Here is a 25,135-nt window from a genome sequence, read left to right on the forward strand (position 1 = left end):
CTGCAGCAGAAGTCTTGATAATGAACAATTTTCATTACAATATTTTTACCAGGTGTAGTAATTAAGTACTAATCAGATAATAGAGTAAATGATAGTTTGCTCAATGTGTTTCTCAATATATGCACTATCTATGCAGAGTTAGGTAAGGCATTATATGTTCTGTGACAAGGTAAAAACTTGTTGTGATCAAATCATTCAAATGTAAAATAGCAGAACAGTGGGATGCAAATAACTATCTCCCATTTTCATTCTTTTTGTAGTAGTATTTCGGATGACATGGATGTAACCATCTTCAGAGGCGAGAAGTTTGAAAGTCAATGAGAAACATAACTGCCTGTTTAGAAAATACACGGTACTTACATCATCATATATTTCTAAATTAAAATTGCCAAAGGGACATTAGAAAAGGTTATTTCAGTTGGAAATTGCTTTTCTTCATTGCATTTGGCACCTTCCGAATTGTATATGCGATGAATGAATGGCAGGATCTCAGACATTGATGTAAGAAAATGTACAGTCCCTCCTCCTGCCTTGGCTTAATTGCCCCATAGCAGTATTCTGGGGATTCCGTAAAAATTAACAAGACGGATACATCTCAGCCATCAGAATCAGCATCACGGAATGGTAGGGGAACCGTTTTGACTGCCCTGAACTTGCCAACATTATTCAGATGCTCATTCTCTAATCTGTTTGATATAATAGAACTAGTTTAGAAATTGCATAGTTTAATCACAAGGATCAAGTGTAATGCTAAACAAATTTCTCATTCAACATTAGTACCTGTAGAAGTTCCAATGTCCCCGCCGGATAACCTCTAATGAAGCCAAGAGAAAATCCACGAATCGTGACTCAACATACGAAATCTTGTGAAATCCCATAACTGTCTCCACCCAAGCAACTCTCAAAACAGCATTTAAGGCCTGCATCAGTTTAACAATATGTTTGAGGATGCGGTTTATTTTTTTTTAAATAAAGTTGTTTAGTGAAAAATTAAGGACCTAAAAACTTACAATGGAAAAGTAGTAGATGCTTTGGTTCTTCAAAATGAGTTCATCTCTCAGCCATAGGTTCTTGGAATTTGGGTTGAAAAGCCCCCAATCCTGGACAAAATCCCAGTATAACTGATAGACTGTAGCCACCACAGAAGTGACCACTACTACAGAAAACCATAGATGATTCTGCTGGTTAGCATATGTAATCCTGGCTCCGGCTGCTACCATGGCCGAAACATACTTCCCCATGTTAGCCAGTTGGTTGACATCAGACTCATCAAACCATCGTCTTGCACACTTTGTAGTACATTGCATTGGATGATCAGATGTCAGTTGGCGGACAAGAAAACTATGCGATTTGCAAGGTTGAAATATTTAACTATATACATTTGGAATTTAAGAAAGAAGACATTAATCCACATATATAGAAATGTTGGTGGTGTTACCTGCATTGCACGCCAGTAGTATGGAGCAAATGAAATGACATAAGCTAGCTCTCTGAATAGCCTTCCAGTTTTGCATGTCTCGTATTGGTGTGTTCTGAAACTTCCAGCAAGAAAGTAGCAGGCTGTGGATTCCATGTGTCTCAGCAATGGGATCTTCAAACAGAGAGAAAATAGTTACTTGGCTAATGAAACTAAGCGATGGGCGAAAGAGGAACGTTACAGTCGTTTATCTTTTTTTTACATCTTGATTATAATGGATTTAGATAGTGTAACATTAGTGGTTATACCTGGCTAGTTAGCTGATCAGCCATGAAAAAGTCTACCATCAAAACCTGCAGACGAATAATGCAAACAGGGAAAAACAAAGCTCAACTGGTGATGCTAATTATGTAGTATTGATTGAAATCAATAATGTTGCGTTTAATGGGATATTGCAATTGGAAGAAAATGTACCTTGTAAAGTGGAGAACAGACTATGTTACGGAGTACTTTGAGGAAGCAGTAACGTGTAGGTCGATAGAAGATGTCCAAGGGGCATATCAGCAGGGTAATAAAAAACTGAAATTCAGTTGTTCACGATTAGGACAATGCTTCATGCTATGTTCGTGTCCCAATTTTCTTAGTTGCTTTCTTTCTGAAGCCTGATTTTTGTATTTTGAAGCTCTAGTTACTTGACTAAGAGAAATAAAGAGATAAAATCATAAAAACTAACCAGAAGGAAAATTCCAGGAATGGCATCGACTTGGCTTGGCAAGAAGTTTTTAGCCCTTAATATAAGGTGTAAAACCATGGCACCAACCACAGCTGTCATAAAAGTTGTGCATATGAGGAAGGCGTCACGGTACTTTAGGGCGGTGCTCGGCTGGAATTCAAATATGAAGTTGCAATTGATTCTTTTACTCTTCCACATGAACAGGTTGCACCCATACATGAACAAGTGCAAGCTCAGTAATGCAAAGACGCTGAACATTGCACAAAAAATCACACCCTTACAGTTAGTACCATGGTAGCTAGTTTGATTTACCCTCAACATAAGATTTGAATTATATTGTTGAAGTAGACTCTATTACGGTTAGTAAGGTTAGAAACTTTGTTATCTGCAAATTCTACTGGTACAACAAAATAGGGGCTAAAAGTCTCAACTTCAACATATATGCTTTCAGTTTCTTGTCCTACTGCATGTTGGCACTACTTCCGTGGGATGCACTTGTGGTTCAATACTGCTTCTATATCAGGAGTTCTCATGGTAGAACCGTAGAAGCACATCTAAGATTTCTGAAAAATTACAAATGCAGTTTGGGAACGCACTGGGAAGCACTTTTTAAGGATATACACATGACAGGTGTTTCGCCGTAGTTACTTTCAGTTTCAGCACTTGCAGAACAAACACATCCATTAAACATTCTGTACTAGCACTAATGGCAACACAAAAATGTGTACTATTTAAGGGAAATACCTATCATGTGTGCTTCTAAATAAAAAAAAAGCACCTGCTATTCTCGTCGAAGTTACTTTCAGTTTAGCACTTTGCAGAAAACAAGCACATTCCTCAAACATTTTATACTAGCACTAATAACAGCACATAAATGTATACTTTTTAAGGAGATACCTATCATGTGTGTTTCTAAATCAAAAAAGAATTGTCATTTTCACTAAATGTTACTGTCATTATTAACTCTGGCAGGACAAGCACATCCCTTGAAACATTTTGTTCCAGCACTAACTGTAACCTATTTATGGAGATACCGATCATGTGTGTTTCTAAATAAAAAAAGCACTTGCTATTTAGGCAGAAGTTACTTTCGGTTTTAACACTTGCAGAACAAGCACATCCTTTAAAACATTTTGTACTAGCACTAGTAGCAGAACTAGATGTATACGGTATACCTATTAAAGAGATACCTATCATGTGTGTTATTAAATCAAAAAGCAGTTTCAATTTTCGCCGAAGTTACTTTCAGTTTCAGCACTTGCAGAACAAGCACATATTGCACTAGCAAGTAGAGTAATAGCATTAGCAGCACTAAATGTTTATGCCAATAATTATATATTTGAATAAACAGAAAAGGGTATTGTGAAAGAGAGCATTTACCTAAAAACAGGGTAGACAGTTTCCATGTAATCTAGTTCTGTACTGGGAGAGAATATACCAGATAAGTGCGCTAACAGTGCGTATACACTAAACAACGATACAAAGCAACCTGTGAACAATCCTGCACCAACATAAACCAAACACAAGACCTTTATCAATTTTGTTTTCCAAAAATAAGTAAACAAGATTTAAACTTTATTAAAGAGTGATCACAACTCACAAATTACCATATCAGACCCAAAAATAAAAAATTGAAACAAATTAATCTGGTCTACTGCTTGATGGGACCCCATTGCCATTATTGAATAATAAACCTTTGGGCAAATCCCACTTTGATGATTAGTGGCAAACAAAGACTAATGATCATCCATCATATTGCACATTTTATTGGGGGAGCTTTCAATAAGGCAAAGAACTAAAGCAGACATTTCCAGTGTGGACCTTAATACTAGGGGTGACACTTCCCGAACTGAAAAATTGAAAATCAAGTCGAAAAAATCGAGTTGAAACTGAGAAAAACTGAATCGAACACAAATTGAACCGAAATTTAGAAAATTGAACTAAACCGAATTAATTGGTTTGGTTTCCAGTTTGGGCACATAAGAAACCAAACTGAACCGAAAAATCGAACTATTTATAAAACAATGTCGTTTTACTTTTATCTTACCGAATATTTGATTTAATTAATGTGATTTTAGATTTTATATCATATATAATTATATGTTTTTTTGTAGTGTTATATATGTATATATAATCATTTGTGTATATAATTATATATGTAGGCCCATATATGTATGTTTGCTAAAACAAACATATATATATATATATATACACATAAATATATTTATATACATGGTTATATAAAATTTCAAGATGTCGTGTAATAAATGATTGAGAGTGGTATGTTGCCTACAATATTAAATTTAAGCCCTCATTTTTTTGGTTGTATTGTAGTTATATATTCATATTTATAATTTTTTCAAATAAGTAAAAAAGGGGGGGGGGGAACCCAAAAACATTCAATATGTCAATTTTAGTTTAATTCAATTTTTTTTCAGAAATAAAAAAAACTGAAAAAACCGAACCGAACTAAACCGAACCGATTGGTTCAATTTTTGGTTTTGCATGTTTAATAACCGTGAACCGAATTGAACTGAACTGAAGTTTAAATTCAGTTCAGTTCCCGGTTTATGTCTAAAACCGAACCGAATGGACCGAACTCCGCCCCTACTTAATATACAGAGGTTTCTATGCACAGAGCGAAAATATGGAAAAACTTAAGGAGAGATATGAAGTACCAACAAAGAAGGTGATCATGTGAGACTCCTTGTGCTGTCTGGGCCTCAGAAACTTCATTGCCTTTTTCTTGTCATTGTTGGCAAAGTGCTTTGTGAATATGGTTTCCACTTCGTCCATTAGTCTAACAAACTTGTCAATCCAAGTATAATAAGTTAATAACCATACAGAAGAGAATCACAATCAAAATTCCTCAAAACCGACACTCTCAATTAGAAACATAATTGACTAGGGTATAAACATTATATCGCCCTTGTGAAATATTCATTCCAAGTGATAGTTACCGATAATAGCTAGATTCAAAGGTACACGAAAGACTAACACTAATGTCACAAGATCAAAAGATATGAAAGAAAAAAAACAGTTGTAGACTAACACCCTAATGTCTCTCTTAAGAACGTTGTAAACATTCTTTTCTAATATTACCTGGAGTTCATCGATCGCATAGTGACTATCTATCTATCTATCTAGTTAGTTTTGGAACCTATTTTAGGGCAGTTCAGTTACCTTGTCAGAACTAATGAAATGAGATCTCTTCACAGCTTTTAGATAACTTGCTGATGCCTGCTGATTCGATACCTGTTAGGGCGAAAATAGTTGTTTAGTTGCTTGCACCACTAGTTATGTAATCATATATGTACTTAGAAACAATAAGCTATGAGTGGCATGGCCAACAACACTTGAGTTATAGCACTTCTAAGTTCTAACACAATACTGACATATATTGAATAATACATATATACAGTCTCTCTCTCTCTATATATATTCTCAAATAAGGAGGTCCGCACCAATGGTATTGGTGCGGATTTCCATTTTTGAACCACTTTTCGGTCGAATTTCCTCATTTCCACCGTCCAGTATCTATATAATATTGTGTAGATCATCTCTGCAAATTTTCATCCAATTTGGTGATCTTTAAGGTCCTCAAAATAAAAAAACAAATGGACGGATGAAATTCTGTCAAACATGAATCGTTCATGTTTTTAACAGAAAAACACAATTTTGAGAGCCTTAGCGATCACCAAATTAGCTGAAATTTTGCAGAGTCGTATCTACACAATATTATCTAGATACTAGACGGTGGAAATGAGGAAATGCGATCGGAAAGTGGTGCAAAAATAGAAATCCGCACCATATTATATATATAATACATATATATATATAGCTTGTCTCGGTTGCGGAGGTCCGCACCACTGTTTTGGTGCGGATTTCTATTTTTGCACCAATTTCCGATTGTATTTCCTCATTTCCACTGTCTAGTATCTAGATAATATTGTGTATATCATCTCTGCAAAATTTCAGCCAATTTGGTGATCATTAAGACACTCAAAATGACGTTTTTCTGTTAAAAACATGAACGGTTCATGTTTGACAGAATTCAGTCCGTCCATTTGTTTTTTCGATTTTGAGGACCTTAACGATCACCAAATTGGCTGAAATTTTGCAGAGATGATCTACACAGTATTATCTAGATACTAGACGGTGGAGATAAGGAAAATCGACCGAAAATGGTTCAAAAATGGAAATCCGCACCAAAACCATTGGTGCGGACCTTCGCATTTGAGAAAAACTGTATATATACACACCTTGAATCTGTCACTTACATATGCTTGATCTATACTATTACCACCTTAAAGCAGAACCTGTGCTCATAATTTATCTACAGCAAATAGCTAACGATCACATGTATCCTGTATACCATTATCTTTTCCAATTCCCTCTTCTACATGAATTTTTTCAGAAATGCTCAAGGTACCATATGTATCTCACCTTGTCAAATTTCTTCAGGATCTTTGTAAAAGCTACCATATTCAATGAGCTGCCAAAAGTAGAAAGTTTTGATCTATCAAACACACTGTTCAATTTGAAATAACAAGTTACAACTAACTACTGCAGAGAGTCAATGTGTAGAATTAACCTTTAATCCTAAACTGTGGAGGAATTTTTTTTTTTCTTCTAGCCCTTCCATGAAAAAATTATTAAATTACATGCTACATGACGGTAAATTTTCTGCTTCAACTAGAATTATGAGCCAACTTTAGATCCCAAAAAAAAAAAAAAAAAAAAAAATATATATATATATATATCTGACGGCTGCCATACCAAATAGAAACTCCACCCTTAGCAATCTACGTTACCAAATAAGGAAGTCCTACTTGTGCACCTAATATTTGGCCAACTAACTCATAAAATCGAACCTGTAAGTTTTAAGTAGGCCAAGGCCTCTGTAGAGCTCCACAAAAGCCCCTCTAATTATTTTCTCAGCACACTGAATCTTCTTTCTGTTGATGAATTCTCCAGGACTTTCCTTCTTCGGATTGTTAACCAAATCTTCCCACAGCATTGACGTAACGGCTGTGATGGTTCTTGTAGGGGTGTTGTTTGGGATGTCAATCCTCATGGCCATCTTAGGCTTGCCTTTCTTTGTCTTACCCCTAGTTGCCGTGTTAGTGAAACTCACACCGTTTCTTTCTAGTGCTGAAATTGCTTCATCTGTCTGTGTTAGTTCTGTACCAGTAGGTGTAGCACTCAATTCTGCCGAGTTTTCTGCATTAGTTAACTTTCTATTATTAATAACAAAGGATAGAAACATGACGTACAACAATAGAGCATGAAATATAAACATATGTGTATTTTTTTTCTGAGGCAAAATTGCGATAAGGGTCAGGTTTTCTGCGTCGCTTTCTAAATAAAGGGAGGAGAAAATTTCATGAACAGTTGCGTCGGGGGTTTGAATATTTTTCAGAATGTTATCTTCCCCCAGCTGTGATAATAACTAGGTGTACTAATCATTTAGACTTTGCGACTTGAAAGATAAAGTGCAATTAGAACATGAAATTTGATCAAATGTTTAAGTAGGAATGGCAAAAGTACCCAACGGGCAGAGTACCCACGGGTATTCGATCATAATAAAGGAGTGTTTCAGGTAAAATCGGGTAACAGGTAAGGAGCGGGGTGATATTTCGATCTCCATTCTCATACCCACCGGATGATATATTATATATTTAATATAATCAATTAATATATATTTACTCAAATAAATTAATTAATAGTAAATTAAATAAATAGAAAAATATCAAAATATATTTTGTGATTATCTGCAAGCACAACAATTTAGGGTTATCATGATATTTGAATGTTTTTTATTGCAGTCTTTTATATTTCGTGTATTTTACTCAAGGTTCTAAAAAACGCTAGGCGTTAATCGGGCGGACAGCTAAAAACCAGCGTCCAGAGGATTAATCGGGGATTAATCGGATTAATCGGCCCAAAATTGAGGCGGCCAAGGGTCTCCGGGCACCTAGGCGGTCCTAGGCGGGGATTTTTAGAACATTGATTCTACTGTCAAATTTTTTTAATATTAAAATAAATTATTATTAACGGGTATTGGGACATGTATTCCCCCTACCCTATTACGGGGATCGGGGCGTGTACGGGGATACAAACTGACTTGAGCATGAGTATATTCAATAAGCCTAATGATTATTTGTCATCCCTACATTTAAGTAATCCAAATGATTCTCTCACATTTTAAGTAATTCAGATGATTTCTCTCTCTCTCTCCCTCTCTCACACACACACACACACACACACACACACACACACAAGAGGATTTTTAGGTGCGGACCACGACAGCTGCACTCCCCACCTCTCGGCGGTCCCGTCTGTGCCGGTCAGAGTTTCATCGGCGACCCACGACGGCCGAAATAGCGAAATAGCCGGAATCTTCCCAGAAACTTGATTTTTGTACATTCCGACCGCCGTGGGTCACCGATAAAGCTTCGGCCGGCACATACGGAATCACCATGAGGTGGAAAGTGCGGCTGTGCTGGTCCGTCGCGCCATTGTGGCCTGCCGTTGTCGGAATCGGAACGTCCGCTTAAGCAGTTAACAATTAACAGTTACAAATGTGTTATCAAAAACAAAAAAAGATTAGTTACAAATAGAGAAGAATGTGAATGAGGATCTAGAATTAATATATTGGAAACATGATGACAAGAGCATCTTATGCGACGATATTATAGTATAAATCATTCCATTTATATTTGTTTATTTCTTTAAAAATACCATATTAACTTGGTTGTGTGTTAGGTAATTTGTGGAGTAATTAATAAGGAATTGAGCTTAATTGAGAAATAATCCCTCTATTTCCTAGTAGATATGAATTACAAGAAGACCTAGAGAGGAACTACTTCTAGTGCGGCAAATAAGGGAGGAGTTAAAAACCATATTTGAGAAGGAGTCTAATATAGACTTGTTAACATAAAGAAAAGGGGAGTTCAAATCTTAGTTAAGGATGAGACATATATAAAAACACAATTGAGGTTGAAACGTAAGGAGGGGAAGAAAAGAGAGACATAGACCATATTCATTCACCATTCAAAACTCCTCAAGTTCACTTTCCATCTCCACAAGCAACATTCATCATCAATCTCCTCAAGGATGAATCCACATCTCCTCGAGCTCACCTCTATATTTCATCAAGGCTTCCAATTGTGGATTTTACTTTGTGTAATTTTTACAACTATGGGTAGCTAAATCTTTTGTGTTAGGGGCTAGGTTAGAAGCCCTAGTCATGTCGAACGCTTTTGCAAGTTAGCTTAGTTATTTTTATGTATGCCAACAATGAGATTGATTGTTTGTTTCTCAATTTACAGATAACTTTTGCATGCATATGTTCTTTGTGGGCCAATTTAGAATGTTTGTATGTAATCCGTGCTAGACTTAGGTTAAACAATTCACCTGATCATTTTGTTTCCTTTATCATAAGTAATAAAGGCTATAGTACAATAGTCAATAATCAAGTAGTTAGGGTTGCATGCTAGATAGCTTCTATACTAGTTTGGACTCTATAACCATTCAAACTTCCACATGTTCTTTTTAATTATCTATGCATCCATCGAATACACTTGTGTATGTGCGTTTCATTAAGTGTTTTGAGATTGCATGCTTATAATGGTTTTTAACGACAAGTGTGTTTCATGACGTTAAATAACTTAAGAGAAGTAGTAAAAACTTTTACAGTGCGTTCATGGTTTGTTCTTGATTGGTTTCTTTATCACGACGCAGTAAAAAAATTAGGTTGCTTGTTGTGTTCAATCATAATTGGGGGTGGACAACTGAATCTCTAACCTCATCTCCATCTAATCTTTATCAAGTCTATTTTGAATTGTTTATCATTGTTCCTTTATTTCTTCTCATTATAATTATAAACCCCCAATTTATTGGTGTAGTTAGTTTAGTTTAATTATTTCTTTTTGTGTACAAATTGAATACTCTCATTTTCTGGCATCGAACGATCTTTACTTATTATATACTACGACTGATAATTTTTTATAGGGTTAATTGTGAGGCTATTTTTGTAATAACCCCATTTTTTCGGAACTATTTATTGAGTTGATTTAAACATATAAAGTTTGAAAATTTCATTAAACGACATTTGGTTGCTTGTGACGTTGTGAAATGAAAGCGGAAACGTTATCGGAACGTTTAGTTAGAAAAACGTTACGTTTCCGCGACGTGAGTATCGACTTTTATTCCGTCACTTTTTTGTGAAAACTTCCTACACGAAAGTTGTAGAGCTCGTCGATACGAGTTCGTGAAAACTTCACACGTCCTAATCGGACGTCGTACATAAAAGTTATTAACGATGGAAGTTAGTTTCCGATTTTAGAGGTGGGTATAAAAGAAAAGTTTTTAAGAGTAGGGTTTCCATTTTCGGAGACCCTCTTTCTCTCACCTCACCTGCCTCCCTCTCTCTTCTTCTCTCTCTCTCACCCGAGTCTCTCTCCCTCTCCAAAAAAATCGATCGCTGATCTCCCTCCTCCGAGGGACGTGGTCTTCACAGCCGACACCAGCGCCCTCGCAGGCTCGACTCCACCCTCCTCCGAGCAAGACGCGATCCATCTCGCTGCCGTGAAGCCTCGCCGTACCTCACCGAACCTAGCACGACTAGTCCAAGCACTCCGGGGACTCTCCGGTGCTCCCACGACGCGAACTAGGTAAGGGTTGATCAATTTGTGTGATTGTGAAGTTGTTAGTGTGTTTTTGGATAAATTTGTGGAGGATTATCGGAGATCGGAGGAGTAGGTGAGGTTACCGCCGCCTTAGGCGGCGCGTGTGGATGCATGGAGGTGGCTAGGCACAGCGTGAGGCCGTGGGGAGGCAGAGGGGGAAAAATGAGGAGATTAGGGGCGGCGGTGGCGTGCTATGCGCCGGTTTTCGAATCGGCGCGTGGGCCCCACGCGCTGCCACAGTGAGTGGCGCGTGAGCGCCACGCGCGGTCGCCGGAGGTGGCGCGTGTACCCCACGCGCCGCCACGTGCGGCGGTGCGTGAACAGTAATTTGTAAATTTATTTTTACGTATGGTGAATGTAAAAAGTAATTTACGTACAGTAAATATAAATTTTATTTACATTCGGTAAATGTAAATGTAAATTACATTCAGTAAATGTAAAAGTAATTTCAGAAGGGTAAAGCGGTAATTATTATTTACTGAGACAGTATTTACATTTGAATAGTATGCATACATACATAAATACGTAAATAGTATGTTCTCGTACAGAAATACATAAACAGTATGTACTCATACAAAAATACGTATTTGTATAGTAATACGTGAATAGTAAATCCGTGAACAGTATTTCGTAAAACCAGAAATTATTGCATAGTAAAATAATATTACTGTTTCGGCATTTAAGGTTTACGTAACGAATCTAAATTCTTTTCTTATCTTTTCAAGGTGATCGATAATTCAAGTAACGGATTTACTTTCGGAATCGTGGAATTACACTCGAGATTATAAGGTGAGTAAAATTTCACATTTACGAATCTACCCTTGCGGAGATTCAAGATTATGTAGAATTTTAAAGAAATGAAATATGACATGTATATGATATAGTGGAATATATGTTTGTATAAATGGTAAATAGGTACATATATATAGATTGCTATATTATATACTGTCATGATTTTGTTGCGAATAAAATCATTTTGATGATGAGATATATATATTGAGCTTGTTGATTTGATTGTACAATAAAACGTGATGAATTATTGTACGTGGTTTTAACATTGAGTTTTGTTAAAACGTGTTTTGTCTTCGGACGTGTTTTGTCTTCGGACGTGTTTATGTCTTCGGACCAGTCTTCGGACATGTTGGTATGTTGGAACCTAGCTTTTGGCCGGGCGAAAGTTACGATACAGTTAGAGCTCTAGTCTGTCTGCCGGGGTACTGCATATGAGGTAACAGATGGGTTATCGGCTTATGAGTACCCATATATATTTTGATATTGGATGACAGATGGTTGTCCAATGTCGGCGGCGTACTACATGAGGGGTAATAGAGGTGTACCAGCGCTCATGAGTACCCATATTATAAATGTATTTGGGTAAACAGAGGGGTTGCCCAATTCTCATGAGTACATATATTTTCACATTATTAGACAACCAGATGGGCCGTCTAATGAGTCATGAGTGCATTATATTTGTTGATTTATGGATATTCGTATATATTGATATGCGAGTTATATTGTTGTTTTACTCATACGAGCTGCAAAGCTTACCGGGTTCATGTTTACAATCCCGGTGCACCTATTCGATGGTGTAGGGGATAACTCCGCAGGTGTGGATTAGCGAAGATTGACGGATCGCTCAGAGGACTTGAAGTTATTTATTTCCATCTTGTGGTGAGGACTGTGTGGATTTCTTTGTGAGGATTTTGTGAGGATTATACATTTCCATTTGTTATAATGTTGAATTATAAATTTTGGTTTGTAATAATCGGTTTGACTGAGTTGTATTTTGAACTCAGAGATGATCCGCTGTGACATTTAAATGATTTCGATTCATTGAGATTGTTTTAGTGTTTTTCATGACTTCGAAATTTGAGTTTCATACTCGAAATTTTAGGGTCGTGACAATTTTAGTCTTAACACATGACATGGAAGTAACATCTGCTTAAACTTAAAAATGCACCATTTTATCTTCTTTTTTTCGCTTGTACGTTTTATTTGTGGTAAACTGGTAATAGACACAGATTGAGTAGCTAGCTAAGAACACCCATCCTCCTATTACAACAGGCTGTTATATATGTTGGGTATATTACCAAAAGATATATAGATAGTTGACTAGAAGATGACCATAAATGGAAAAGCGTACCAGAACTATAGTCAGAATTCCGGGGAGTTGAGGACCATGAGCTAGGAACATTTGATAATTTTGGTTTTGATAAAGAATTTTTCCATCGCCTATCGTCAAGAATCTGCTTGAGGTCTAGCAAAATCTGTAGCTGCTTGTTCAAAATTTCTCCTCTCTCTAGAAACTCTGTCTCTTTGGTCTTGTAAAATTGGTTCACCTTGTTCAGCTCTTCATCTAGTCCCTCAAAGAACACCCTCACCTATACAATAAACACCGTTTTCTTCTAAGTACAATAAACTCTTAGCCATGCAATACCATACTGTTACCTCGATTAATTTAGACTTCATATTGTTCTTTCTCTGGATATGGCCATAATTTAATTTATTATTCATGCAAGCTGTTTTGTATAACTTGAATGATAAACGATAGGATGTAGTGTGCAACTTCATGTTGAAATGATTAATCTTGTAGATGAATTATAAGTTGAACATTTCCGAGATCCGATCATAAAATTACCAGAGTGAATAGTGACTAGATAATTAATTAGTAGTGCAAATCGATGTACCGTGTTTTCGACTGATTACCTCATCCTCTTCAGAAAACAACTGAACAAGCTCGGTCTCAAAGATTTCTTCCTCCTCACCATTCTTCCTTATCTTACTCTTCACCTGTACATAACAGAAAGAAAGAAAAAGAATCAATTATTAACCCAATATTTATGGGATTGGTTTCTTTGTTTTTTAGTGTCCTTTTCGTTTGGGTGTGCTGGTTTTTTGTTGCTGTTGTTCACGATGATATCGTGATATATGAGATATAATACATCTAGCTACAACCGTTCCATAATTTTCTTTCGTGAAATATAGATTGAAACTCCCTAAAAGATATGTAACAATAACAACAAAAAACTCAGAAATAGGGTTTTTATTTATCAACTGGTTGGACTCTACAGACATTCTGACATCTCTAGGGCAAGTTCTAAAGAATAGCCTAGGGCAAAAGCTGCAACAGGCGCTGGGTTCCTATAGTAATCAGGCAAAACGTTTTGTATTTGATTTTCAGAAAGTGTAACCAATATGTTTTCGGCATTAATTTTATGTTTATACTCAAGTCATGTCGTTTTGAATGTTTTTGTTTTATGAAGTGTTCGTGTTATTTCACAATACAGAAAACGTTACTTTAGATATTGATAACACGAAACGTATTCATGAGCCTTTTCTTTCTCTTTTCTTTCTTGCAATAGAAAGCCGCACTAGTTGAAGCGCAAATATTATGTTTAATGCTCCATGCACACATATCTCACACACCACCTTAAGCCATCTACGGCACCATCAATAAAGAAGCTTTGGTGCTTCTGTCACTAAAATGTAGAAGTTATGGAATACGTCGCACAACGAATCAGAAGTATTGGAAACCACCCAAACTTTTCGCCTGAGAATGACGTATTCATCATTCAGAACGTACTTTAAAGCCGTAATTGGTCGGAACACAACCCGCAGAGAAAGACAAAGTCCCCAGATTCATGGTTCGTTTCGGGCGTGAATAGAATGACAAGGGTGTAATCCTAGTTGTAAAATGTAAAAAAAAATAAAACGGCTACGGTAGTGGAAAATCGTCTGAAAATCTAAAACTGAGCAAAACCAAATTCTATGACCAATAAACCTTCAACAACATATCAGATTATCCAATATAAACATATATGTATTTATGCGCGCGCGCGTGCTATAAGTACCTGGATGATCTCAGTTAACCTGTTATCAAAGTTGAATAGCTTGTCACTGATTTTCTTGCTGATGGAGCGAATGGGATCGAAAAGGGAGACGCCGTAGTCTGCATCTGTGGCTTGCTTGGGAACTCTTGAAACTTTGATCTTCTTGACTTGCTTCTTGAGCTGCCAGTAGTTAACGAAAGCATCCTTCCACTCCGGGATGAGCTGAGCTTCAAGCTCCTTTGAGAACTTCACCATTTTGTTAGCTGGTGTAACTGCGAACGAAAAGGAGAGTAGAGGAGAAGAGAGGGGAAGCTTACGAAAGAGCTATTGGAGAGGGAGTTGGGGGAGGTTTATATATAGAGGCTGGGAGAGAGAGAGAGAGAGAGAGAGAGAGAGAGAGAGAGACGTGTAGTGAAAAATGATGGCTAGATTTTGCTTTCCAGACAAACTTTTTTCAAAAATTTAAATTGTAACCAACTTTATATTAGTGACCACAATTCTAAAACGAAGGCAAAAGCTTAACGGGTGCGGTCACCTGCTGTACCTCTTGTAGATACATACTAAAAAAATTGGACTTTTACAACAAATAATTATCAATCCATTTATAAAAATCATAGGATATAATTGGTCATGTTAGAGAGTGATATTAAGATGAAGAGAAATCAAGTCAACAATTCATATGTATATGCGCGTATACTCATATTATATATCTATATATAATAGAAAATAACGTTATTACTGTAATAACCCTCGTATTCAAACAATATTTGAAATTGAATTTAATTTTATTAAGTTGTGAAATTTAATTAGAATGGATGAGATTGTTTACGACGTTATGAAACGAGTAACGGATACGTTATCGGAACGTTTAATTCAAAAAACGTTACATTTCCGAACGTTTATATCGACTTTTAATCCGTTGCTCGGTTGTGAAAACTTTCTTCACGGAAGTTGTAGAGCTCGTCGATACGAGTTCGTGGATATGTGACGCATTCGAATCGGACGTCGGAGGTAAAAGTTATTAACGTCGGAAGTTAGTTTCCGATTTGGAAACGAGTATAAATAGAATGTTTTGTGTTTAGGGTTTCCACTTTTGGAAACCCTCAGTTCTCTCCGCCTCCCTCTCACTTTTCTCTCTCTTCCCTCTCGTTTTCTCTCCCTCTCGATACTCTCTCCCGAGACCTTCGGCCTCCCTCCCCGATCTCCACCACCGCACGTCCGTGAGGCACACCGCCGGCACCACGAGCGTCGCACGGCACCCTGCGGTCAACCCCGAGCTCGACACGCCACCCCACGCAGCGCCGGAGCTCCACCAGCTACCCCGAGATTCGGCAGAAAACGTCTCCTTCATGGGTGCATCTCCGGCGACTCACCAATGGTCCTAGAGCTTCGTCGAGGTAAGGGTTTTACTATATTGATGGATTGGTGTGGCTAATTGATGTTTTGGGAGGTTTTGATGGTGGATTGGAAGAGGAGAAACGGAGGAGGAAGGAGGAGAGGTACGGTTGCCTTAGGCGGCGCGTGGAGCGTGTTGAAGGGGGGCTAAGCACGGTGTGATGCCGTGTGGAGGTGGCGGAGGAAGAGAGAAGAGGTTTGGTGCTGGCGGTGGCGCTATACGCGCCGTGGTTAGCCTCGGCGCGTGGGCCCCACGCGCGGCCGGCCGGAGGTGGCGCGTGTGCCACACGCGCCGCCGTGTGAGGCGGTGTAAATAGTTTTGACTGAAAGGGTATTTTGGTAATTTACTGTGTAATGGTAAATGTAAATGTAAATTTTAATTACTACGGTAAATGTAATTAATTTTTACCTTCGGTAAATGTAATTATAATTTACTTTCAGTAAATGTAAAAAGTAAATTGTAAAAGGGTAATTTAGTAAATTTTATTTACTGAGTTGTATTTACATTTAAATCGTACGTATACGTACAAAATACGTATTAATATTTATACGTACAGAAATACGTATATAATATTTATACGTACAGAAATACGTATTTAATATTTATACGTACAGAAATACGTATATAATATTTATACGTACAGAAATACGTATTTAATATTTATACGTACATAAATACGTATTAATATTTATACGTACAGAAATACGTATTAATATTTATACGTACAGAAATACGTATTAACGTTTATACGTACAGAAGTACATATTTAATATTTATACGTACAAAAATACGTATATAATATTTATACGTACAGAAATACGTATATAATATTTATACGTACAGAAATACGTATTAATTGAGTATTGTACAGTAACCGTGAATAGTGAACAGTGAACAGTAACTTCGTATAAACCAAAATTGCTGAACAGTAACCGTATATTACTGTTTTGGCATTTAAAGGTTACGAAACGATTCTAAATTCTTTTCTTATCTGTTCAAGGTGATCATTAAATCGAGGAAAGGAATATCATCGGGAATTGTGGAATTACGCTCGAGTCGTTAAGGTGAGTAAAATCTCACTGAATTTACGAATCTACCCTCGTGGTGATTCAACATTTTGCAAGTGTGTTTATCAAATGAATTATAACATGTATATAATTTAGTGGACTACATATATAGAGTATAATGGTAATAGGTACATAATATATATATAGTTCATTAAATTACGTACTGTTATTAATGCATAAAATAGTCATTTCGGTGACGGAAAATTGAGCATGAGTTTGTGAGAATATTGTACGTATTTCTTCAGGTGTTTATGAAACATGACATGTATAGGATATAGTGGACTATGTATATATTGTATAAATGGTAATAAATACGAATATATAGAGTTTGCTATATAATATACTGTTATGATTTTTATTGTGGTGATATCGTGAAAGTTTTAAAGCGTACAATATGATGTGTGATTATTGTACGTGATTTTAACATTGAGATTGTTAAAATGTGAATTGTCTTCGGACCTGATTTTTGGTACAATATGATGTGAGATTATTGTACGTGTTTGGCAAGTCGGAACCTAGCCTTTGGCCGGGCGAAAGTTACGATACAGTTAGAGCTCTAGTCTGTCTGCCTTAGTACTGCATGAGAGGTAACGGGTGGTTATCTGCTCATGGGTACTCGGTGTATTTTGGATATTGGGTAGCGGGTGGCTATCCAATATCAACGGTGTATTACGAGAGGGGTAACAGATGTGTACCAGCGTTCTTGGTACCCGTATTATAAATGCATTGGGTAACCAGAAGGGTTACTTAATTTCCTCATGAGCTTTTTATTTCATATTTCTTGGGTCAACCAGATGGGCTGACCATTGGCTCATGGGGGCATTTATATTTGTTGTTTTGTGGTCTTCCGTATATATTGATATGCGAACTGTATTGTGATTTTACTCATACGAGCTATAAGCTTACCGGGTTTGTGTTTACAATCCCGGTACACCAATTCGATGGTGTAGGGGATAACTCTGCAGGTGTTGATTAGTGGAGGTTGAGTGACGACTACAGAGGCTCGAAGTCGTTCGGATCCTACTTGTGGTGAGATTTTAGCATGGATTCGTGTGTGAGGATTTGTGTATTTTCATTTGTGCGATTTGTGAGTGATTTGTGAGAATTATTACATTTCCATTTGTGTATGGATTATAATTTGGGTTGTAATAATTGGTTGTCTGAGTTGTATTGAGAACTCAGAATTGATCCGCTGTTACATTTAAATGATTTCGATTTATTTGAGATTATTTGTGTTTAACGACTTTAAAATTTTGAGTTTTTAGGCTCGAAATTTTGGGGTCGTTACAGTTGGTATCAGAGCCTAAGTGCGTATTTGGCGATTATCAATATCATCCGGGAGCGATGATCCGACTGCAGGCGGGCCCCCATCACATGCTCCTCGGTATTGATATGTCGTCGGGTACGCGAGAGTGTTTTAGGAGCCATACCTAATGGTTTGGTCCTCCGAGAAGTAACGTGATGATACTTCGATGATTCATCATATTCTGAAATTTCATGTTAATACCTATTGAATCTGTTTTAGTTGAATTCGAGATTTCACAAGTATTGACTAAATGTTTCGTTGTTTGAAGGTGATGAACGCTGATAAGGGCCGAGGACGGGCGAGAGGACGTGGTCGAGGTAGGACCACGGGCCGAGTCCGCAACGTGGAGAACCTTTATGAGGAGGCTGCTCCACAGGTAGAGCGGGTAGGCCGAGGTCGAGGTAGGGCCACAGGTCGAGTCCGCAACATGGAGAACCTCTATGAGGAGGCTGCGCCGCAGGAGGAGCAGGATGAGCCAGCCCCTGCGGTTAGAGATGACGGTCGAGTGTTGAAGCTGATCAAGGATATTAGTGCACTGTCAGCTCCGACATTCCATGGGGGACTAGATCATATGGTAGCTGACCATTGGATCGAGGGTATGGAGACTTATTTTGAGATGATAGAGTGCACAGAGATTGAGAAGAGAAAGATAGCTACATTCTTTCTCAAGGGTGATGCTCTAGATTGGTGGAAGAGCATGAGACAGATCGTGGATGTGTCAACATTCACATGGGGAGATTTCACCACCATATTCCAAGAGAAGTATTTTCCAGCCTCAGTACAGGAGGACTTAGAGTTGGAGTTTCTGGCATTGGTACAGGGAGACATGACCATTAGAGAGTATGATGCTCGATTCTCGCAACTGTATCGGTATGTCAGGCCTATGGGTGCGACTGCTTTGGCTCAGAAGTATCTACGTGGGCTGAAACAAGAGTACAAGACCATGATATCAGTCCTTTGCCTGACTTCACGGGAGCAGATATTTGAGAGTGCTATGAGTTTGGAGCAAGCAGAGAAGACTCGAGCAGGTGATGTGGGGAACAGAGATGCGAAGGGGAAAGGCAAGGCAGTCTATACAGGCAGCGAGCACTCAGGGCCGAAGGATAGGTCATGGAAGAGGCCAAGACCCCACTATCAGGCCCTGACAAGGGCGCCACCCTTAGCCATCAGAGCAGCACCAGTCAGACCATTAGCAGCAGTGAGGTGTTATAGCTGCAATGAGATGGGACATTACGCCTCAGCATGTCCGAAACCGAAGAGAGCAGGCTGCCACCGGTGCGGGCAAGTGGGACACATAGCTCGAGATTGTACCCGACCACTTCCGGTTAGACAGGAACGGCCGCAGAGACAGCTACCAGCGGGCCAAGCTAGAGTGTTCGCAGTGGGTCAGCGAGACACAGGGGTGGAAGGTACATTATCACTTTTTGACTACCTTGCTAGAGTGTTGTTTGATACGGGAGCATCGCATTCATTCATTGCTAGTTCAGTAGTGGAGATGCTAGGATTGATTCCTACACCTCTCGGGGACGCCTTATGTGTCACTTCACCCCTTGGAGTGTCACTTGAGTTAGAGACAATCTGCAAAGCTTGTCCTATATTGATTGGAAGTAGAGAGTTCTCTGCTTCGTTGATTGTGATTCCGGACCACACTTATGATGTGATCTTGGGGATTGATTGGTTGAGACCACAGCATGCTGTGATTGATTGTTTTGACATGGTAGTGTCCTTTCATAGACCTGGAGAGCCAGTGTTTCGTTATCGTTGCCTCAAGTCCGACAACGCCATGAGATCAGGAGTTTTGGCACACGTGGAGACAGTGGATCAGAAAGTATCTATCGCAGACATTGTGGTAGTATCTGAGTTTGGTGAAGTGTTCCAAGAGATACCGGGGCTACCTCCTCGAAGAGTGGTAGATTTCTGCATTGACGTAGTACCCGGTACAGCACCTGTGTCAAAGGCGCCATATAGAATGGGGCAGAATGAACTTAAGGAGCTGAAGGTGCAGATCGATGAGTTATTAGACCAAGGGTTCATTAGACCTAGTGTTTCACCTTGGGGAGCACCTGTTTTGTTCGTGAAGAAGAAAGATGGTTCTCTGCGGTTATGTGTGGACTACAGAGAACTGAACAAGGTGACCATCAAGAATAGGTATCCCTTACCTAGGATTGATGACTTGTTCGATCAGCTCAAAGGTGCTACAGTGTTCTCTAAGATTGATTTGAGATCCGGTTATCATCAACTCAGAGTGAAGGAAGAAGATATATCGAAGACAGCCTTCAGGACCCGGTATGGACATTATGAGTTTGTCGTCATGCCATTTGGTCTAACGAATGCACCAGCTGTCTTCATGAGTTTGATGAACCAAGTATTTAGTCCATACTTGGATGAGTTCGTAGTGGTGTTTGTGGATGACATTCTGATATACTCCAAGACACAAGAAGAACATGTGGTGCACCTGAGAACAGTGTTGCAGACCTTGAAGGAGGTGAGACTGTATGCAAAACTAGAGAAGTGTGAGTTCTGGAAAGAAGAGGTCAAATTCCTTGGTCATGTTGTCTCAAAAGATGGAGTACTAGTGGACCCAGCAAAGGTAGAGGCAGTGAAGAATTGGAGTCGTCCAAAGAACCCTACAGAGATACGTAGTTTCCTCGGGTTGGCAGGTTACTACAGGAGGTTTATCGAGGGGTTTTCTAGTATAGCATCTTCATTGACCAAGTTGACCAAGAAAGATACTCCGTTTGTGTGGACGGATGCATGTGAGGAAGCATTCAACAAACTAAAGACTAGACTGACCACAACTCCAGTGTTGGCAATTCCCTCTAGTGGTGGTGGCTATGTCATTTACAGTGATGCTTCACTCCAGGGTTTGGGTTGTGTGTTGATGCAGCATGGCGGAGTCGTTGCATATGGCTCGAGACAGTTGAAGATTCATGAGAAGAATTATCCGACACACGACCTAGAGCTTGCGGCAGTTGTATTTGCCCTGAAGATTTGGAGACATTACTTGTATGGTGAGAAATTTCAACTCTTTTCAGATCATAAGAGTTTGAAGTACTTGTTCTCACAGAAGGAGCTGAATATGAGGCAGAGGAGGTGGATGGAACTCCTCAAGGACTATGACTTCACATTAGAGTACCACCCGGGGAAGGCAAATGTGGTGGCTGATGCCTTGAGCAGAAAACCGAGAGGAGTAGTAGCTTCACTTATGGTCCAGGAATGGTTCATGCTAGAAGCTGCATCAGAGTTTGATTTGGTACCATCGGGAGGAGAACCAAGGGTCTTTCTTGGTAGTGTCACAGTGCAACCCACATTGATCACGAGGATCATACAGGGTCAGGCGCAGGATAGACTCTTGCGAGCTAAGTTGGCGGATCTTGTAGTTGATACGCTTGATGGGTGTCCTTCTGAGTGGAGAGTTGGACCCGATGGAGGGTTGAGGTTTGGGGCAAGATTGTGTGTCCCAGATTGTGATGATCTTCGAGAGGAGGTTCTTCGTACGGCACATCGTTCACGCTATACCGTCCATCCAGGGAACACCAAGATGTACAAGGACCTATGCAGACAATTCTGGTGGAACGGTATGAAGAAAGATGTAGCAGAGTTTGTATCGAAGTGCCTTACATGTCAGCAAGTGAAAGCAGAGCATCAACGACCAGCTGGCATGTTGAAACCACTGACTATTCCTCTTTGGAAGTGGGAGCAGATATCTATGGATTTTGTGACCGGGTTGCCTAGATCGAAGAAGGGTCACGATGCCAAATGGGTGATTGTCGATCGATTGACGAAGTCGGCTCATTTTCTCCCAGTGTCGATGAAGTACTCAGTGGACGTGCTTGGGAAACTATATGTGGATGAGGTAGTGAGACTTCATGGTGCTCCAGTTTCTATTGTTTCCGATAGAGATGCACGTTTCACTTCAAAGTTCTGGGGTGGTTTGCAGAAGGCGATGGGCACCACCTTGGATATGAGTACAGCTTTTCACCCTCAGACGGATGGACAGACGGAGAGGGTGAATCAGGTGATGGAAGACATGTTGAGAGCATGTGTGTTGGATTTCAAGGGTAGCTGGGAAGATCATTTGAGATTGATTGAGTTCGCCTACAACAACAGCTACCATTCTAGCATTGGCATGGCACCGTATGAGGCACTTTATGGTAGGCCATGTCGATCTCCGATCTGTTGGGCCGAAGTTGGTGATGAGGCACTGATGGGCCCAGAGGTGGTTCAGGAAACCACGGAGAAGATCTCGATCATTCGAGATAGAATCCGGACCGCTCAGAGTAGACAGAAGAGCTATGCAGACTTGAAGAGGAGACATGTGGAATTTGAGGTCGGTGATCATGTGTTCTTGAAAGTTTCACCTATGAGAGGTGTAGTGAGATTCGGCAAGAAAGGAAAGTTGGCACCGAGGTACGTTGGGCCCTTTGAGATACTTGAGAAGGTGGGCGAACTAGCTTATCGACTAGCCTTGCCTACTAGTATGTCGGGTGTTCACAATGTCTTCCACATTTCCATGTTGAGGAAGTATGTACCAGATGAGTCACATGTGATTGATCATAGCACCATTGAGGTGAAGGAAAATGCTACATTTGTGGTCGAACCGGTTCGTATCCTGGATAGATCCACAAAGAAGCTACGGAGGAGAGAAGTTGGGCTAGTCAAGGTGTTGTGGAGTCACCATGACGAGGGTGATGCATCTTGGGAGCTAGAGTCAGACATGATGACCAGATATCCACAGTTGTTTGTAGAGTGAGCTTGAATTTCGGGACGAAATTCCTTTAAGGGGGGTAGATTGTAATAACCCTCGTATTCAAACAATATTTGAAATTGAATTTAATTTTATTAAGTTGTGAAATTTAATTAGAATGGATGAGATTGTTTACGACGTTATGAAACTAGTAACAGATACGTTATCGGAACGTTTAATTCAAAAAACGTTACATTTCCGAACGTTTATATCGACTTTTAATCCGTTGCTCGGTTGTGAAAACTTTCTTCACGGAAGTTGTAGAGCTCGTCGATACGAGTTCGTGGATATGTGACGCATTCGAATCGGACGTCGGAGGTAAACGTTATTAACGTCGGAAGTTAGTTTCCGATTTGGAAACAAGTATAAATAGAATGTTTTGTGTTTAGGGTTTCCACTTTTGGAAACCCTCAGTTCTCTCCGCCTCCCTCTCACTTTTCTCTCTCTTCCCTCTCGTTTTCTCTCCCTCTCGATACTCTCTCCCGAGACCTTCGGCCTCCCTCCCCGATCTCCACCACCGCACGTCCGTGAGGCACACCGCCGGCACCACGAGCGTCGCACGGCACCCTGCGGTCAACCCCGAGCTCGACACGCCACCCCACGCAGCGCCGGAGCTCCACCAGCTACCCCGAGATTCGGCAGAAAACGTCTCCTTCATGGGTGCATCTCCGGCGACTCACCAATGGTCCTAGAGCTTCGTCGAGGTAAGGGTTTTACTATATTGATGGATTGGTGTGGCTAATTGATGTTTTGGGAGGTTTTGATGGTGGATTGGAAGAGGAGAAACGGAGGAGGAAGGAGGAGAGGTACGGTTGCCTTAGGCGGCGCGTGGAGCGTGTTGAAGGGGGGCTAAGCACGGTGTGATGCCGTGTGGAGGTGGCGGAGGAAGAGAGAAGAGGTTTGGTGGTGGCGGTGGCGCTATACGCGCCGTGGTTAGCCTCGGCGCGTGGGCCCCACGCGCGGCCGGCCGGAGGTGGCGCGTGTGCCACACGCGCCGCCGTGTGAGGCGGTGTAAATAGTTTTGACTGAAAGGGTATTTTGGTAATTTACTGTGTAATGGTAAATGTAAATGTAAATTTTAATTACTACGGTAAATGTAATTAATTTTTACCTTCGGTAAATGTAATTATAATTTACTTTCAGTAAATGTAAAAAGTAAATTGTAAAAGGGTAATTTAGTAAATTTTATTTACTGAGTTGTATTTACATTTAAATCGTACGTATACGTACAAAATACGTATTAATATTTATACGTACAGAAATACGTATATAATATTTATACGTACAGAAATACGTATTTAATATTTATACGTACAGAAATACGTATATAATATTTATACGTACAGAAATACGTATTTAATATTTATACGTACATAAATACGTATTAATATTTATACGTACAGAAATACGTATTAATATTTATACGTACAGAAATACGTATTAACGTTTATACGTACAGAAGTACATATTTAATATTTATACGTACAAAAATACGTATATAATATTTATACGTACAGAAATACGTATATAATATTTATACGTACAGAAATACGTATTAATTGAGTATTGTACAGTAACCGTGAATAGTGAACAGTGAACAGTAACTTCGTATAAACCAAAATTGCTGAACAGTAACCGTATATTACTGTTTTGGCATTTAAAGGTTACGAAACGATTCTAAATTCTTTTCTTATCTGTTCAAGGTGATCATTAAATCGAGGAAAGGAATATCATCGGGAATTGTGGAATTACGCTCGAGTCGTTAAGGTGAGTAAAATCTCACTGAATTTACGAATCTACCCTCGTGGTGATTCAACATTTTGCAAGTGTGTTTATCAAATGAATTATAACATGTATATAATTTAGTGGACTACATATATAGAGTATAATGGTAATAGGTACATAATATATATATAGTTCATTAAATTACGTACTGTTATTAATGC

General features: G+C 39.2%; 2 protein-coding genes across 2 annotated transcripts in view; both read right to left on the reverse strand.

The window, feature by feature from the left end:
• Positions 1-25,135, reverse strand: part of LOC126789913 (casein kinase 1-like protein 10) — a 308,889-nt gene that overhangs the window by 106,286 nt on the left and 177,468 nt on the right. The window lies entirely within an intron of this gene.
• LOC126789909 (phosphate transporter PHO1) lies at positions 290-14,976 on the reverse strand. Its single transcript, XM_050515986.1, has 15 exons — positions 14,695-14,976; positions 13,550-13,633; positions 12,987-13,224; positions 7,025-7,373; positions 6,597-6,645; positions 5,334-5,405; positions 4,829-4,958; positions 3,531-3,651; positions 2,151-2,400; positions 1,892-1,996; positions 1,726-1,770; positions 1,439-1,591; positions 1,011-1,289; positions 781-920; positions 290-686 (listed from the first exon to the last, which is right to left on the reverse strand). Exons 1-15 carry the CDS (start codon positions 14,926-14,928, stop codon positions 596-598), a joined length of 2,340 nt encoding a protein of 779 aa, XP_050371943.1. The 5' UTR covers positions 14,929-14,976; the 3' UTR covers positions 290-595.

The sequence above is a fragment of the Argentina anserina genome, chromosome 4, assembly GCF_933775445.1.
Source record: "Argentina anserina chromosome 4, drPotAnse1.1, whole genome shotgun sequence".
Lineage (NCBI taxonomy): Eukaryota > Viridiplantae > Streptophyta > Magnoliopsida > Rosales > Rosaceae > Argentina > Argentina anserina.